At 57.5% G+C, this 17887-nt stretch overlaps 1 protein-coding gene across 1 annotated transcript in view; it reads left to right on the top strand.

The window, feature by feature from the left end:
- The window catches only part of SYNPO2 (synaptopodin 2), a 103680-nt gene extending 87775 nt beyond the window's left edge, over positions 1 to 15905 (top strand). Inside the window, exon 5 of the mRNA XM_054563611.1 lies at positions 14649 to 15905. Within this exon, the coding sequence (XP_054419586.1) occupies positions 14649 to 15236 (588 nt within the window). The 3' untranslated portion in view covers positions 15237 to 15905. The remainder of the gene's footprint in view (positions 1 to 14648) is intronic.
- Positions 15906 to 17887: the final 1982 nt, after the last annotated feature.

Below are 17887 nucleotides of genomic sequence, written 5' to 3'. Positions count from 1 at the left end.
GGAAACGCGTCCTGAGGAGGAACGGGTGCGGTGGATTCGGCACGCGGGTCGGGAGCGTCCCGGCCTCCCCCGCCCAGGAGGGAAGTCGGGGGCCGCGGAGGCGGTCGCGCACACCTGCGCGCCCGCTGTGCTTGTCCGCAGCCGCGCCGCCCGCGAGGGGACGGCCGTGTGGGCACCCGCCTGTGCAGCGCCACTCGCCCGCACCAGCGTTGGCCTTTTCGGCCGCCAGAGAACGGCCCGAGCAGCCCGCAGGGCTGTGACCGTCCCGCCTTGCAGACGAGGAAATCGATGAGTTCCGGGGACTGTCTGGTGTGGGGCTGAGCCCCCCCAGGGGTCGGGCTCCCGGGTGACCCCTCCGCCCAGGGACGTGAAGGTCACAGGTGAGAGGACTTGCGGCCGCCAGAGGCCGCATGCTGTGCCTGTCTCAGAAATAATTCAGTTACTTAAACTCTGACATCAGAGAAAGTCTCCCGTTGACCGCAGTTCCTAGAGCTGGCAGTCCCAAGCGAGACACTCGGTGCACAAGGCAGAAGGGCGCGGGACGCTGTCGTTTTATTTCCGGCAGCCTCTTTGCTTAGAGTTCAATCAGTGGGAGGGGACACCCGACACCTTGCTGGTCACCACTTACCGGACATGGTGACGCACCGGGCCACGTGCCTCCGACGCGTACCTCAGCCAGCCTGCGCTGTATCACTAGGGTAATAAGGAGAAAGGAAGTCCTCCCATTCAGTAATGATATTGGGAAAATTGTTCCCCCTGATTTTTAAATTAAGACAGAAGGCCATGGTTGGATTCAGGGGAAGCAGAAGGTACTCGTTTCTTAAAGGAATTTCCCGTGAGACGAGGTGACCCCTCGGGGCAGGTAGCGTGGGCGCTGAGAGCCTTGTTCTGGGCTGGGGCACATGGATGGGCCGGGCGGCCTGAGCCCAGGGCAGGCCCGCCCCTCTGTGCCTCGGTCCCCTCGGCTGGGCCACGGGGCGGGGACGGCACCACTCAGCAGTCCTGCGGACACAGTGAACCCCGTGTGTCCTGCCCGGGGGTACCTGGCGGCAGAGAGCCCCCTGGCAGACCGGGGGCGTGCGCTGCTGCAAAGACTTCCGGGGAGACACACCGGCACGCGCAGCTGGCGAGCTCTGCGTTCTCTGCGGATGGGCGGCGCCGAGGAGGGGCCAGGGACTCGACTGGAGAGAGCGGAGCCTCTGCGGTAGCCGCGTGCTGGCAGGAGGCGGCGGCCCGGAGACCACGGTCCCTTCCCTCCTGCCCTGTCCTTAGGGAAGCTTCCTCAGTCCCTGTTCCTCTCTGCTCAGCCTGCTGCCAACTACTTCTCCATCTCCCTCTCTTGGCCCAGCCCAGCTGGAGTTGTATACAAAGATGAGACCAGGGTTTAAAAACACTTGTTCAGTATTTTTTTTTAAAAAAAGAACGCTAGCGTCAGCTGTGAGCAATCCGACGCGAACTGGGACAAGCCAGGGGCCCTTGGCCTGGGAAGGGAAGGGGGCTCTTCCAGGGAAGCGCCGGTTAAACTAGGCATTGTCTCAGACCAGGTGAGAGGAGGCGTCACGGGGCCTCTCCCGCAGAAAACGGGGCGGTCGGCAGGGTGTCCCCAGGCCACCCCGAGGCGGCCGCAGCAGGCAGCTGTTGCCATCCCTCTTCCCACCGCTGCCCTGGGACCAAGGGTCAGCGGCCCCCGGGCCCCAGGGGTAGGGTCGGGTTCCAAAGCGGAGACCGGAAGCCCGGGCCTGCCCCAGGCGCCCAGGCCCGGCAGCCAGCGGGGAAAGCAGCTCTCCCGACGGAGCGGCGGCGGAGGGAGGACCCCAACATTCCAGATGCCTTTCAGACCCAGGGGATTTCTGTGGGTTTTCTGGAACTTCTAGAATCCTTCTGAGTCAGAAGCAGAAGTGAGGGCTGACCTTGAGAAAAAATCAAAACAAGCTGAGATTCTGAAAAACTTAACTGACTCCAAAATTGCTTTTACCTCACATACAATTCAGTTGATTTCGTTCAGGGTTCCTTTTCTGACATTTAATTACGTATTTTCTTCAGAAGTAAAGAGAGAACCTGGTCTCTTTCTTGCATGGCACACCCCTTAGTTCTTTTTCCTCCCAGCATACCTCAGATTGATTTTTCAGAAAATGTTCACAGAACCATTCTCTAAAGCTAAAAATCAGTAGGAAATAGGCCAAATTGCTCATACAAAGTGCTACTTTGTCATACTGGTCCTTCCCCAATGAGGGCTGGTTTTTCTAGTCACACAGATTGGGTCCCCGGTCTGGCCCACCTACCAGATGGTGGGGACCATAGTTTGCATACAAACCCAGGGGGGCTTTGAATTCTACGTGAGGGACCAGCCAGAAGGACGTCACACCTTGTTTTGGGCAGCGTCGCTGCCATAAAGAACACAGCAGAAGGCATCCCTGAGAACCCTTGATTTTAGCTTGAATTTTGGTCCTGGCTCCTCCCTCCCTCCCGCTTGGGCTGTAGCCTGTGCCCACGGGCCTGGCCTCTGTTCTGGGGGTGCTTCCTGCCGGAAACAGATTTAGGGGGTCTGGGCGGAACCCCGCGGATTCTGATGCTAATAGACTGTGCACCACATTTGGAAAAATACTTTCCCAACACACACAAGGCCCGAGTTGGCTTCCTCTGGTGAGCGCGCAGCCGTTTCCAGCTCCTCTCCCCGCCCGCGCGCCCGCGGGGCCTGGGCTGGGCCGGGCCTGGGCAGGAGCCGCTTTCAGGTTCCGAGCCAGGAGGGCGCGGAGCGGCCTGGCCGCGCAGCTCGCAGTGTCCAGCAGGTGGCAGCCCGCGCCGTCCCCGCTCCCAGGGACTTCCGCCGCCTGTGGCCTCTGACTCAGGATTCTAGTCGTACATTCCTTCGTATTTGTTTCCCAAGTGGAAGAATCGAGAGGCCTCCAAATGTGATTTCATCCCGCTTCCCACCCGGTGGAGAGGAAAGGTCCCGGGCGCGGTGATGCCGTCGCAGCGCCAGAGGGGGCCGTGCTGCGGTCCGACCCCGGGGGCCGCTCCGCCCGGCTGGGGCAGTGGGCCTGTGGCCGCCCATCAGCACTGCCCTTCCTCAGAACCAGCTTGTGTGACTCTCCCCGGGACCAACCAAAACGTTCTTATTTATTTTGGGATCTAGGCCCAAGGAACATTTGGAAGCCCTTTGAATGCTCATCAGCTTTTTGAAACGAAAACACGTAGGTCTGCAAAAGTTGCAGAACTAAAAAGAAGCTAGTGACTCGCGGAGCACAGGGCCAGAGCCCAGTGTCTGGCTGCTCCCCACCCTGGGAGCAGCAGGGTGCGGGCGGGAGGTGGGCGGGGGCGGCAAGGCGGGCGCTGGGCCCTGAGGGCGAGCGAGCCAAGGCCTCCGTTGGCAAACAAGGAGAAATCAGAACTAACGAGTGGCACTTGAGACAGTTTTTCAATTTAACTTGAGAAAACCTCACGCACTTGAGGAGGGGTGGAGAAGGACTTACCGTACATGCTGGACACATACGGTGTGTCTCAGGCTTTTGTGCACGGATCCGATTTAAACCATAGTTGGTAGAAAGGAACCTCATTTTTTTCTTAACTGATAAGGAAACTGCAGCGCAGAGAGGTTAGGAGAACTGCCCGAAGTCACCCAGCTAGCAAGGTGGCCGGCGCAGCAGGCGCTCCCGAGCCTTCCGGTCCAGCTCACCGCGCCTTCCCCGCCACCGCGCCGGGCAGGTGTGCCAAGGGGCTCCCGCCCCACAGGGGACCCACTGGGGTCTCTGAAGCCCCCTTCCTCAGGGTTTATAGTGTGCCACACACGTATCTTCTAAAGAACACCGGGGTTCTCCAATCTCGTATTTTGATTTACTGCAACACTTTTAAAAACCGAGGTCAGTTCCAAACAAGACAGAATTGGTTTATTCCTTACCGCTCTAATTCCAGGATAGCTGGCAGAAAGACACCTTCAAATTAAAGACATCCTTTTTCCAATGAGAGAGGAAGCAGAGCTTAGGAGGTGAGAGAATGACGTTTCTCCCCTTGAGGCGTAGCCAGAAGGGCGTGCGCCGGGTCCGGCGCGGTTCCGGGCAGCCGGGAGAGCGCTGCCCGCTGGCGCCATGACAGCGCCGTCCCGCACAGGGAGTGTCCCGAGGCGCAGGGGGGCCGGAGGTCCCAGGACGGCACAGGCACCCTGCAGCAAGGCGGGGGACGGGCTTGCTGTGCTGCGACGCAGAGCTTCTAGAACCTTCCGCCCACCGCTCCTTCTGCATTGCTGGACCTCCAGCCCTTGCCGTGAAGTGTGTGTTCTGTGTGATGTGATCCTGTCAAGTGCACCGCTCATTCGTCCCGAAAGCTTTTTTTTTTACAAAGACCCATTTAGAAATCATGTCCTTTGCTTTTGCTGCTCAACCTGTTTGTTGTCATTCTGCTTTGATTTTTAAAACGTCGGTCACAGTCCACCTAGATCTGTCCCCACACTCAGGTCGCAACCCGGCCCGGGGACAGTGGACGGTCCTCGTGGCTATCAGTGCAGGCCAGGGACACACTGCACGGCAGGCTCTGTTGTCCTCAGCTCGCCTTCGCTTTTGCGGGGGAAACAACTGCGCGGGTCCAGACTGGCCTGAATTTAGCAACTACTTGTAACATGGAAGGTGCATTTCCTCTGGGCCCCACAGCGATCAACTGCAGGAGGCGCCTCCCTGTCAGGCCCGTACCGTGAAAGACTCGGGGGTCCCATGCCTCCCAGGTAGAGCGGCACTTTGGGGTGACCCCAGGCGGGCCATGACCACTGGGGACAAGCTCCACCAGGGGCGCCTCGGGGCCACCCACTAAATACACTGTGACATGTAATCACAAAAACACCTCGTCATGTGTTACGTGAACTTACGATGCTGTGTTGGGCCCCATGCACAGCCATCCGGGCCGCGGGTGACCCACAGGCCGCAGGTTAGACACCGCTGCCCGGAGCTCTTTTTCCAGCCCTTCGCCAGCGTTTCTGTTTTGTGTTCTTAACAGATAGTTGCTTAAGAAGTCCAGACATACTGAGGTGCTCCTCCTCCCTCAGACGTGTATTTATGAGGCCCAGACGTTTGACTTCTCTAGAGAATTTCTCTTACCTCAGCCTAAGCCTGTCCGTGCAAAGTGGCTCAGAGGTCTGAATACGCGTTTGTGGCTCATTCTCAAGGCTTTTGCCAAGTCATCTCTGCGTTTGCATGAAATCAGTACTGACAGTGAGAGAGGTTCTTTTAGCAATTGGATAATCAATAATGACCTAACGTCCTGTCACAACGCAGGTGAACTGGGGGATGCGGAGCGGTCAGGGGAGGGGGGAGCGCGGCCACGTGGCCGCGTGGGCTGCGGCATCCACGTGCAGCGCTCTGGCCGGACGACGCCGCGGTGCTGCTCTGCGGGTGCCTTCAGACAGCTGTCCCCGCAGGAAAAGCCGGAACAGCAGCCGACGCCCAGGGCGAAACAAAACCCTCTGTCTCTAATTTTGAAAGCCGGGTCAGCAGACAGGCGCGCTAACACCTCGTGACGTGCCCCCTCGAACACTGACGGCCGTACAGGGCGCCTGGGGGCGGCCTTTTCTCTCTTCTCATTCCACAGCATTTCCATTTTCTACGTGGGCCCGGGAGCCGGAGCCGTGGCTCCAACGTGACAAACCAGAGATGCCTGTGACCTTGCGGGCAGGTCACGGCGGGGAGCCGCGGGCCCCTGGAGACGCCGCTTCTGTGTTCCCCTTGCAGTGGACTTTTTCTCTCTCTCTCTTTTTTTTTTTTAAATGAGTTTGCATTCGGTGCTATTTTGTGTTGGTTGTGGGTGCGCAGCGCAGTGGGCAACGTTCTCACAGGTCGCAGAGCGTTGTCCCCCACAGTCCGAGGGCCCAGGTGCCTTCGGGGGAAGCCCATGCGTCTGCCGTGAAGAAGTGCGGGGACACCTCTGACAGCGGGCGCCCAAGCCCCCCCGTTCCACTGCAAGGCCCGCGCCCACGGCCGTCGCAGCGTTCACGGGCCTCCGCTCCCGTCTGCTGCCCCCTCGCCGCCCCGGTCTTCCGTCTGCTCTAGAAAAACGGCCATTGGCGTCTCACTGACTCGATGGTGTTCCTGTGCCCTTTAAATGAAGTGACATACATGACTCTCATGTAAAGTCCCTCCACCAAGAAAGATGTCATTAATACAAAACTGACCCCCGGGACCAGAGATGTGATAAGGCAACTGAGCAAAATGTTTCCTACTCTGTGCTTACGGAAACAAGTTGGTGGTGAGTTCCCAGAGGAAAAGTTCTATTTTCTCTTCCTAATTTTAAATATCACTCTGGGGCCATGTTTTTGACAAAGGAAACATGAATGTGATTAGCCAATAAATCCTAAAAATTTCCCAAGAACAGTAGGTTAAAGATTGTGCCTAGGGCTCAAGATAGGAATCAAAGGATCTATGTAATTCGCTTAAGAACGTAACGGGCAGAAAACAGTCACAGAGATGGAATGAGTCCGTCTCCTCATACGGTGTCTTCCTCGTCCTTGTGTGGCTGCGCTGCTGCACTGCGGGGTCTGCTCCGCGGGGCGCACCGAAGCCCAGCCGGGCGCGAAGAGGAGGTCGCGTCAGAGAAAAGAGGGGCTTATCAGTGGGGGAAACGGGGCCGTGCCCAGGGTCACAGGTGAACAGGTGCTCCACGACCTGGCTCCCTGATGGCTGCGGGGGACAGGTGACCTCGGGGAAAAATCGCTGATTGTGGTGGCTGCGGGAGTCGGGGTCGTGGGCTCTCCTGACTGGCTGGGGCCGGGGTGTGGTGGTTGAGCGCTGTGTCAGGTCCTGATGTCCCCAGTGGTGACGTCTGTCTGGCTCGAGAGGGCGCGGTCCGTAGGGCCCTGTGCTCTTCTGGGCCTGGGGCTCGAACACAGCAGAGGTCCAGGCGTCATCTTTAGTCCGACAGGAAACTCTGTTTCTGTGGCCGCAGACCCCAGGCTTTGTTCTTAGGACAGTTTGATGGCGACCAGAATGGGAGGTCCTAAGGGCTTAGTGATGCAGGCGGGCGCGGAGGGACAGAGGAGGAAGGCCGTGCTGCGGCTACGGGGTGTCCGCGGCTACAGTCGTGGGCATGCCTGTCACCGCCGTTAACCGCTTTGATCCATCCGTTCTGCAGCGGAATCAGGACTCGTGACAGAGGGTCGCTTCAAAACACGCCAGTGGGAGACCGGGAGGGCGTGACTGTGCGCAGGGCCCGGTCACGGTTGTTGGGTGGCGCCCACACAGTCCTTAGGGATCCTTGTGCTCAGCCCCTAACGGACGGAGTTTCCTGGGAGAAGCCAAAGTCCGTCTACCTGGGCAGCGGGCTTGCGTTGGGGATATCATGTCGGCGCGGAAACAGCCAGACCTGTAGGGAATTTTTATAAGAGTTTATCTGAGCCAAGCTGATAACCTACGCCAGGAGCTTTCTCTCAGGTGCTCCCGGGACTAATGATTGTGTGTTTTCTTTCCTGCGTTGGAAGTTAAGGAGGGAAGGAGGAGGGTTATGTGGAGGTGGGAGGAAGCAAGGCCGGAGCGGCTCACAGGACGGTGAACAAGGCCGTGTGCCCCTGGGGTCCCCACGCCGCTCGGGGCCATCGCTTCCGGCGTTTCCAAGGTGTGTGACCTCCACGCCTCCAGGAACGGCGGCCGGGGCTGGCTGGGAACCTGTCACTGGGACGTCATGGGGGGCAGGGTGACTGCCACCCTGACCTGCCCCGTTAGGGTCTATGATTTATGACGCCACCCCTTTTCATCCACAAATAGCAGGCACGGAACCTGTAAAAACCCCTCTCTCTCCTCCCCGCTTTTCTGCGGGGGAAAGGTGCACATCCCCAGTGGCTTTTCTTCCCGCGAACGGACGAGGCAGGGAGGAGACAGCGGCCCGGACCGCTGCGGCGGGGCGTTGGGGGCGTTGCGGAGCGCGGGGCTGCAGTCCCATCGCCACAGGCGTCTTCAGCGGCTTCGTGATCTACCATAATCCTAACTCGAATAAGCTGCGCAGGGTGAATATTAATTTTATATTCATAATGATGACTCTCCTTTTCCACGTGCTTATAGATGCTGGGCACTGAGATTTTTCTCTACAAAAGTCTCCCCCAAGGTCAAAAATTCATTTATTTCATACAGGATCAGCATCCTTTGTTTATTGTGAAAGTTGTTTTCTTCTCTATAGAAACCGGTGGACTTTGAACTTCTGATCTCTGTGATTTACGTCTTTGTCCTGGGGTGGGGATCGCGGTGACCTGCTCTGTTTAAATCTTTCAGGACGAGAACAGTTTTCAGAGAGCATTTTGAACCGTGTTCAAAAGATTTTATTTTAATGTTCAAACCGATTAAAGTAGCCTTTTACAAAAACATACTGACGTAAAGCTTCTCCCCAAGAATTACAAAAAAAACCCCCAAAACTCACAGTGCCAGTCCGAGCCCTGTCCCGAGCACACGGTCCGCAGCGAGGGGGCCTTCTCTCGCAGGCTGGGTGCTGCGTCCTTTCCCGGCGCAGGAGGGCGAGGGCGCGAAAGGCCGCCGTAGCAACTTCTTTTTCTAAATTCCTTGTTTAGATAACATTCTGTGATCTATGGCTCTGGTCCTTCACTCTCCCCCTACAGACGCCTCCTCGCTGGGTGCCCCGGGGGCGACTGGCCTGATTTCTGTGCCTCGGCGCCCTCGCCTGCGCGGGGCGGGGCGGCGGGGGGGCCGGGCGACTGCCGGCTTGTGGAGGGACGCACGGAGCGGCGCCGAGAACGGCGAGGGGCCAGCCGGAAACCCCTGCCCGCGCCGTCGCTGTCATCGCCTCCGAGATGAAAGGGGCCACGGAGGCCCACGTGCAGCGCGCCCTCCGCCTGCGTCCTCCTGACCGCCCACGACCGCGGCTATTTTTATTATTTTATAATAGAGGGTTCAGGACGCGAGGCAGCCTGTGCGCCGGCCTCCTGCGCGGCGCTGGCACTGCCGTATCTGCGGCGTGGGCGCCCAAGCCACTTCAAAGGCAAGGCCCCTCCTATTTTTATCCCGGTCGGCAGCCAGCCTGTGCACTTGCCTCTTGAACAAAAGGTTCTGCCAGGTCTCTGACACCTTCTAAGGCCTCATAAGCTCGTCTCACAACGACCAGAATAATCTATGCTGTTGTGCTCTGTGGCGTTCGATGTATGAATGCCATCTGTCCCCTCCCCGTAACCCGAAAAGGGTAGCCAGCATGTTTACCATTTTATGACCAAAGAGAGCAATGGGGGGAGGTGGAATCTTACTGTTACCCAGCACAGGGCCAAGGCAGGACCCGTGGGCCAGGGTGACGTCCAAGTTCACCTTGAGGGCAAGGCGTCCTGCCGGCTTCCATCGGCACCCCCTGACCTTCCTGCCAAAGGGGTTCCTTCCCACACAACATAAAATTTCCTACAAAGTAATTGATTTAGACCCGGCAGCTTCACCTGGACGTTAGCCTAAGGTGAGTGAAGGTGAACAGTCGGTGGCAGAGACGAGACGCCTGTGACGCTGAAGCCTCACGTGCGTGGCTGCCCCAGGGTTGGTGACTGGGCTCTGAAGCCCGGCCGCCTCCGCACCAGCCCTGGCGGGCGGAAAGGGGCCGCCTCCTCTGTGTAGATAAGACGGCGCGGCCACAGAACTTCCCGAAACCCCACTTGCTGGGGGAGCGTTTGAGATTCTCGTTAAGAAGGCAGGTCCCAGGGAATGTGAGACAGAGACTCTTTGATTAAGAGACTAGGACAAAAATGATCTTAAAATTCTCCTTACCCCCCAACCTGCAGCTTGACTGTGTCTAAATCAACCCCAGGGAACATCTGTGCTGTATTGAAATATCTAGACAGAGGAATTCCACCTCCCTATGCAGAATTTTTCTATGGACTTTTCTCATTTGGAGAATCAGAGCATGTGAAACCCCTCACGCTTCCACGGACCTAAATGAGACTCTTTTACTTCCACGTTAAAATCTTCTACGTATTTAGAAAATGGACTCCTTTGCAAATTTTCATTCGTCCTACTGGTCTCGCCAAACGTGGGCTGCCGTGAGGGCTGGCGTGCATGGGGGGCGGGGGGCTGGTGGGGTGTGTCCATCGTGTGAGGTCCCCGTCGCCTGGAACTGCCGTGTGACAAGGGCTGCGCCCCAGGAGGGACCAAGTCTTGGCCAACGAAGCCCACCCGGCTCCCGGGCTCTGGCCGTCTGACCTAGAAACGACCGCTCGTTCGTTCTTCAAGACTCACTGTGCATCCCCCCGCCAGGCGCTGTCGTAGGTCTAGGAGGGTCTTAAGGAATACGGCAGTGCCCCTTACTCCTCCACGGGGCTAAACGCTAGTGGGGAGAAGCAGAGAAGCTAAATAACGGCAGGAAACATTCGCTGTGTCAGGGAGGCGCGAGCCTACGGGAAGGAGTAAAGCGGAGAGGGGACAGGGGACTTTGAGGGGGAGAGAGAGGAGCCGCGCCGTGGCCGCACGGCGCCTGAGTGAGGCCTGAGGTGTGGAGACAGAGGGCCAGCGGGGGTAGACGGCCCGGGGCACCATCGCGCGCGGGAGTGTCCACGGTACAAGGAGGGACCGGTGGGGCCGCACCAGGGGGTGGGGGGCCGGAGGCGAGTCAGGGGCGTGAGGGGGGCCGCTGATTTCCGAGGGCCTTGTGGGTCCAGGAAGGGATGTTGGTTTTCCTTTATTGACAGAAGCCGCGAGAGGGCTTCAGGGGACGGAGCGACGTGTCCGCCTTTGGTCTTCACGGGGTCGTTTCTGCTGCCGGGTTGTGCACAGACCGGGCGAGGTGGCTGGAACCAGGGACCCTAAGTGGGAGACAGGCACCCAGGCCAGAGGTTGCCATGGATCGGAGGGCGGAGCCGGCAGCGGCGGTGTTTGGAGGTGGGGCGAATCTGAGTGCCTACGGGCAGGTCAGGTGCACCGCAGGGTGGGGACGGGTCCCAGGGACCCCGAGGTCCGACCGGAGCACGTGGGGCCGGAGAACGCCTGTGCTTTGGCCCTTCAGGGCCCTCCTCACAAGGGTCTACTCTGTAAAGGTCAAGATCAAAAAGGGAAGAGCCACGCCGGGCCTTTCCGCTGCTTTCACTGGAACCGGCTCCGGACGCAGCCCGCGCGGGTGCCCAGCACCCACTGGCGGCGAGCGCCTGAGGGAGGAGGGACTCGCTGGCTGGAGACCCTGGGCCGGCTGGGCACGGAGGGCGGGTTCTCAGCCCCGGGAGCGCGTTAGCTCCCCCACAGGGCCGTGGTGTGAAACGGCGTGACCTCAGAGCGTGTATCACACTGAACGTCTTCAGCTCCCGGGGTGGCCCACTTCTTTGTCCCAAGTAAACTTCCGACTGTCTTTCCTTGTTGAATGCCAAGCGTTTCCTGCCAGTTCAGTCGGTCAGCAGACAGTTTAACGAGGAAGCTGGCTAAGCTGCTTCATTAGGACGCTCAGCAGGCAGCCCCGCGTTTAATTGGCGTGAAAACAGGGTGCTGGGAAGCCGAGAAGGGCCCGGCCTTCCCTGAGCTTCCGGCCGGGCTGCGGGCATGGCCCCCTGGCGCTTGCTGCTGCAGGGGAGGGAATGTTCTGTCTGGGAATGAACCGGTTTGGGCAGCAAGAGGTGACCGTAGGGCTATCCCTAAACAGAAGGACGTTCCTACGTCTGCCACGGCACCTGCCCAGCTCTCGCCCGGTGGCAGCAGGGGAACCACTTTCATTAACAGACGTTATAGGGTCGTAGGAGACAGAGAAGGAAGCCATTTGATGGCATGTGACGCGTAAGGTCACTTCCACATGCTGGCTCGTGTCAAGGGCTCCCATGGAAACAGGTAAGTCCTTTTGGTGACAACACAGCCACGGAGGGAACTGCGGCCGGGCTCCAGCCCGCCTGCCCAGGGTCCTGCCGTCAGACATGCAGGCTCCAAAACCGCAGCGACGCTGCCGGGGTGTCCAGGTCCCTTCAGTCGCCTCCGGCTCTGGGCCCCGCCCCCCGCGTGATCGCGCCAGCCCAGCAGAACGGCTTGCGCTCGGGGACCAAGACTGGCAGAAGGAAAGGGCACCCGAGATCAAGACAAGGACGTGGCCTTGGGGAAATACGTTAAAATGCAGGGTCTGGGTGTGGGCCAGGGCCAGCGGCCTGGGGTATTTTGGGCACCAAGGACCTCGCCCCTGTTTGTTTACACCACAGGTGCCTGTCCAGCTGCATTGACCGCGGGGTGGGGGGCGGGGCTTACCTCCCACGGTGAAGGGCCCGGAGCAGCCGCAGAGACTCAGAAGTTTGTACTGCTCCCTGGGAGTTCCTCTCCCCGGGCGGTGCTGCCTGCCGGCAAATTGCGTTCTGTAAGAGCTGGGTTTTTCTTTTTCTTTTTTTTTAAACCAGTGCTATTGACTTCCTCTTTCAATATTGTACTTCGAAGTTCTCCTCCCTCCTCCACATTCAATGGATGAATGTTTATTCCTTAGTTGAAAAAAAGAATCTCTGAGCTCTTTGTTATTAGACTATCCTTCAACAATGCGTCGAACTTCCTAATTTCCCAGATTCCATTCTTCGGATGATCTTGAAAGTCAGGAGATGGGAGAGAGACCAGAAAATCAGGTTTTCGCTCCCATCCGGTGACTCGGAAGTTGTTACTGAAGTGCGTGCCCTCACGTGGCACTTCATGATGCCAAATATATCGAGGACCCTTCCCTTTTCCAGCTATTGGGCACGGATGTCCGTCAGCTGTGCGTACACTCAGGGCCCCTCTTGTGTCTCGGGGGCGTCTTGGATCCCTGTATTATCATCCCTGCAAGTCGCCCTTGTCTTAAAGACCTGCCCGCCGCAGGGCCCCGAGTGGGCCCCATCTGCTGGCAGGTGTCCCTGGGACCCTGTAGGCCCGCGCTGCTCTCTCTCCCCAGAGAGGTGGGGACAGAATGGAGACATAACATGTACAACGGAAGACAAGAGCTAAGCTTCCCTTCATCGCACTGAATGTTAACGCCCCTCACGCTTTAGAAAATTCCCTGTTGGTCCCATCGGGGTGGGCGAAGGGTGCCCTCTCTACGCCGACTTGTGCGTGGCTATGGCTGTGGCCGCTGCGGAGCTGAGGCGGCGCCGCGCTGTGCGCTCCTGGAGGCCAAGGCCTGCCCTGAGCCGCCTTGGTGGGATGCTTGGGAGGGGCGGGTGTTCCACAGAACACTGGTCAAATGAGGGAAAGAAGCCAGTGCCTAAGTGTGTGACGTGGAAACCAGGCCCTTCAACGGCGACCGAAGTCAGGCCGCACCCTGAGTGCGGCGGAAGATGACTCATCGCTCGATGTACGTTAGGGCGAGCAGAGGCGTGGGAACACGCTGCTGCCGGGTGCAACCGTTAGTGCTCAAGTTGTAATGACTAAAAGGAGCAAGACAAGACCCCTTCCATGGACCCCTCATTCTTCAGGTGTGAGGCAAGGACGAACCATCTCTGTCTTGTGTGCCTGATGGAGAAACAACCAGAAACAAAGCATTAACAACCAGAGATATCACGCCAAGTCCAGGTTTGCTCTTCACTTTAAATTTAAGAACTTGATTACAAACGAAAAGTTGTTAAATCCATTCATGGAATTTGAGCGCATTCCTGAGCACGGTGTGGCAGTGTTTTTGTTCTAGGAACTCAGTGCTGTGATACCTTCAAGGCTGACTCATTTTCCGAGGTGACATCTGCTCCCTTTTTTTCCTGTTTGTGCGAGGGCTCCCTTTTCTCCTCATCTCCGCCAGCACTCGTTGTCTGTGGTTTGATCGATGGTGATAGCCATTCTGACCGGTGTGAGGTGGCACCTCGCTGTGGTTTTAATGTGCTTCTCTCTGATGGTTAGCGATGGCGAGTGTCCTTCCATATGTCTCTGGGCCTCTGTATGTCCTCTTTGGAGAAGGGGTCTGTCTGTTCAGGCCCTTTGCCCGGTTTTTAAATTGGATTGTTGGCCTTCCTGGTGTTGAGTCGGATGAGTTCTTTATTTATTCTGGAAATGAACCCCGTGTCCCTTCAAGGTCAACTCCTTGCTGCGGGGGCACATTTGCTGCTTTCGCCAGGAGCTTGTCTGAGAGTGTCTCCTGCGGACGGGCGTGTGAGAGGAGACGTGGAAGTGGCGGGAACTTTAAGTCGACCACATCTTTGCGTGTTAGACAGAAGGACATGCGCTTCATGGGGGAGTGTGTCAGGGACACAGACTCTCAGAGGAACAAGGGGAGTGACGGCCACAGAGGGGAGAGACACGCGGTGACTCAGCCGCTCCCTCAGAGAGGCGTGTCCTGCGCTCGGCCATCCCGGCGGCACAGGCACAGACCCGGGGGAGGGCTTCCCACTCTGCTCAGCACGCCTGCGTGGCCCGCGTGGGTTTCTGCTACATTCGGCAGACGACAGGAGGCTACCAGGCTAAAAACCACTTGAGAAAAGTCAAGAGATCAGGGTGTATTTCAGCATCGCAAATGTGTCCTGTTTGTTTTGTACCGGAACACAGGACTCCGGTGAGGGTGGGCTGGGCGTCAGACGTGAGCGGGGGGGGGGGGGGGCGCATGGTCAAGCCCGAGCGGACCTGGTAGCCTCGGAGCTGTGGGTTCAGAGACGGAAAGCAACCACTTTGCAACTAAGCACCGTGGGGACTCAATAGTATAGTGCTTGGTTGTGGTGCCACAAACGCTTCGCAAACAGTTAATCGGCAGAAACCAACAATAAGATATCCTAACATCTTCCTTGTCTCTAGGAGAGCGGACGCTCCCTGTCTCTTCCTGGAAGGCCAGCCCTACCCGCCATTTCTGCCGCACCCCCTTGGGCACACCCGCCAGCCTGTGGCCGCCCCGCCGGGCCCGCGGACGGGCTGGAGAGAGCAGGCAAGAGACTGACTCCTTGGGACGTGGCAGCCAAGTCCCCTCTTGGTCTCATCGACGATGCCTTCGAGCCCAGAAACATCCAGGAGGCCATCGTGGCGAATGTGGTCTCCGCCGCGTGGAGGAAGGTGCTCCCGGGGCCCTCAGAGGGAGGGGACAACTGGCTGTCCTGTGTCCCTGGAGCCCTGGAGGCTGGCGCGGGCTCGCCGGGAGGGCCAGAGTGCAATGCTGCCGCCCCGCGCGGTCACCGAGCGCTGCCCCGCTTCCAGGCCGGCCCCCCAGGGCCCCATGCACGTCGCTGGCAGCCCTTCAGGCCTGAGCCTGCAGGGATGGCCCTGGCAACCAGGTCTGGCCACTGTCTCTCGGTGGCCGATGGCACCTCTAACCCACGGCCCGGGGGGTGGAGGCGCCAACCGTGGAAGGCAGAAGAATCGAGCACGTGCCCCGGTCACAGAAACTTTTAAAAACGCCCCTTGGCAGGGCTCCTGAAGGCTGCGTAGTCGCAGACACGCGCTGGCCTTAGCTTGCTCTCCGAAGTCACTTTCCTGAGTGTTCGCAAGTCCGCACACCCACGAGCGTGGACCATTTCCCTGTCTGCCGATGCACAGAGCATGTCTTGGAAGAAAATACGCATTTTCTGGGTTGATATGCTGGCCCTTGTGTCTGAGTCGTAGTCTTCATTCCTCTTACTCCACAGACAAGGGGTAGCGTACGCAGCGGAGCACCCTGCTCAGTTACAATGAAATGTGGCCCTTTCTCCCACGGGCCTGGGTCCCGGAAGGAGTTAGTGGGGTGCGCTGTGCTGATTGCCGTCAGCGGTGGCACCGAGGGAGGGACACTGGGGAGGTGGCAATGGGAGCGGGGCAGGGAACAGCGATTATACCTAAAGATTTCCGTGGTGTTACTTTAAGCATTTCTCGGAAACATTTTAAAAATCTAATAAAATTCCAATTTTTTGCAGAGTTGAGATATAGGCATTTTCAGAAAGAATGACATTTCCGAGAGTAACATGATCATACGCTGTAGAGGGCCTTTTGAAGTGCATGGTATAGTGCGTGGGGAATAGAAAGATTTAGGGGTAGGGTTTATTCTTCGTCTGCTTAAAGCCAGCAGCCTGCCACAGGGACCGTAGGCGTGGGCTCCGGGGTCTTCGCCGGTCCGGCCGGTCTTTGCTGGGATGTCGGGTTATCTGACCCGGCGGCCGCGCCAGCTCTCACATTCCGAGGGCCTCTCACGAGCAGAGCGGCCTCGGGTGCAGGACTCAGTTTGGTTGCGCGCCGTTGCAACGTGGGATTCATGTTAGGAGCACAGTAGGCCCTTGGTGACGCTGCATGTATCACCGAAAGTCCAAAAGGGATCGCTGGGCGGCAGGTTTTGTGCTATGTGTTACGTGGAATGAGGGTTGATGTGAGTAACAAACTATTAGTGGATTTAAGGAAGTGGTGGATGGATGTGTCTGTCATTACGCAACTGAAGGTCATGGCCACTTATTTAGTGATAGAAAACGTGCCACAGAAGCCTGAGCAACAAGCAGTGTTTCTTTGGGAAGCCACCACCCAGCTGTCCTGGGAGCTCTGACGGCTGCTCTGCCGCGCCCGGAGCCGGGGCGCGCCACTTCCGGGGCAGGTCAGCCTGCGCCCGCGCCTCCTGCCCCGCCCGCAGAGCTCTGACCCCGGGGCGGCCCAGTGTGTGCCTCAGGGGCAAGACCGGGAGTGTTTTAACATACAAGACAATCTGAGGATTGAAAACTGTCTTGGGTTTTTAAAAGGGATTATTTTGCTTTGTTCTACCTTTTAACTCTTGAGCTTCATCATTATGACGGTGTCTTTCACAGAAAATAAACTTTAATTTTTTTTTCCAGAGTACAAGTGGTCCCTTAGCTTAGAAGTAAAAGAACGTAAACGGGAAGACATCGCAATAAGTTCTAGTACGACGGAGCCAATCAGATAGTAATGTATTCAGTTATGGAGAAAGATGAAGGCTTTCTGAAGTTACAGAGTAAATTGCTTTAAATTGATACAGTGTTCATTCTCTGACATTATAATATGTAAGTGTTGATCCCTAAGAGTTTCTATGGAATAGTAAGAAATAATGCCCGACAGGTCGATGAGCCTGTTGGCAAACTCTCAGGAACCCCCCACAGAAAATGCGCATTGGCGCCACACGTAGTGGTCGAATGTTCCAGATGCAACTGTTTCAAGATGTGGCTGCCCTAGCGGAGAAGACTTCCCCTGATGGGATGTGATTATACTTTGTTGCTTTTATGCATTTCAGCAGGGATTCGCATTACCCCTGGGATGTGATACGCTCCAATTCCAGATGTTGATGTGCATTATCATATTTGCTGCAAATTTCACTGGACTCAAAACAAAGAGAAGCAGCCTTTTTAAACAAATAGGAGAACTGCCAAACAACCACCCTCTCTGCACGCACTCGGCCAGAAGGCTCGCCTGTGCTGCGTCGCACTCACAAGGAAGTGCATGCCGCACGTGTGTATTAGAAATCAATGTTTCGAGTCACGCTTTGCTGATATAACTCAAAAAAGCAAAATGCCACGGTCAAATCCTCACGCAATGTTTCCTGGGTCTTCACCACCAGTTTGCTTGACAAGGAGTCGAGCTGGATCGCTTCCACTCCCGCTAACGTCTGAGGCAGGCCGCCTGCTCGCTGAGAGCGCGCGCCTGCGCGGAAGGCTGCCGCACCTGCCCGGCCGACCAGAGCAGCCTTCGCAGGGGAGCTTGTCGGTCGCACCACCTCGCTGAGGCCGCTGCTCCCCGAGCCGGCCCCCGAGGGAGCCGGAGGCCTCGTGTCACCACGGGTCGGAGAGCGGAGTGTGGCCCGGACCCCACCCAGCACCTTTCCTCGCTCCGGAGTTTACGTATCTTATCGTGCATGCGTGTGAAGTGTTGGCTGTTTAGAGGATTTAAATGCTGTCAGGTGTTCTGAGTTTTCTCGATGCACGATTCTAGTCCTTTATCTCTGTCACGCTGGGCACCTTGGCTCACATTGGGAAGGGCGCGCCCTGTTAGGATGCAAGCACAGGTGCCTGTACTGATGCATTGAAAGTCTGGGTAAAAATCGTGTGTCAAGTAGGCTCAGTCGTTACAATTAGAGA

This window comes from Pteronotus mesoamericanus, unplaced genomic scaffold (assembly GCF_021234165.1).
Source record: "Pteronotus mesoamericanus isolate MK-2021 breed Mesoamerican mustached bat unplaced genomic scaffold, CSHL_Meso_final contig_163, whole genome shotgun sequence".
Classification (NCBI taxonomy): domain Eukaryota; kingdom Metazoa; phylum Chordata; class Mammalia; order Chiroptera; family Mormoopidae; genus Pteronotus; species Pteronotus mesoamericanus.
Note: the sequence above shows the minus strand (reverse complement) of the source record. Positions and strands in the feature narration are given on the sequence as shown.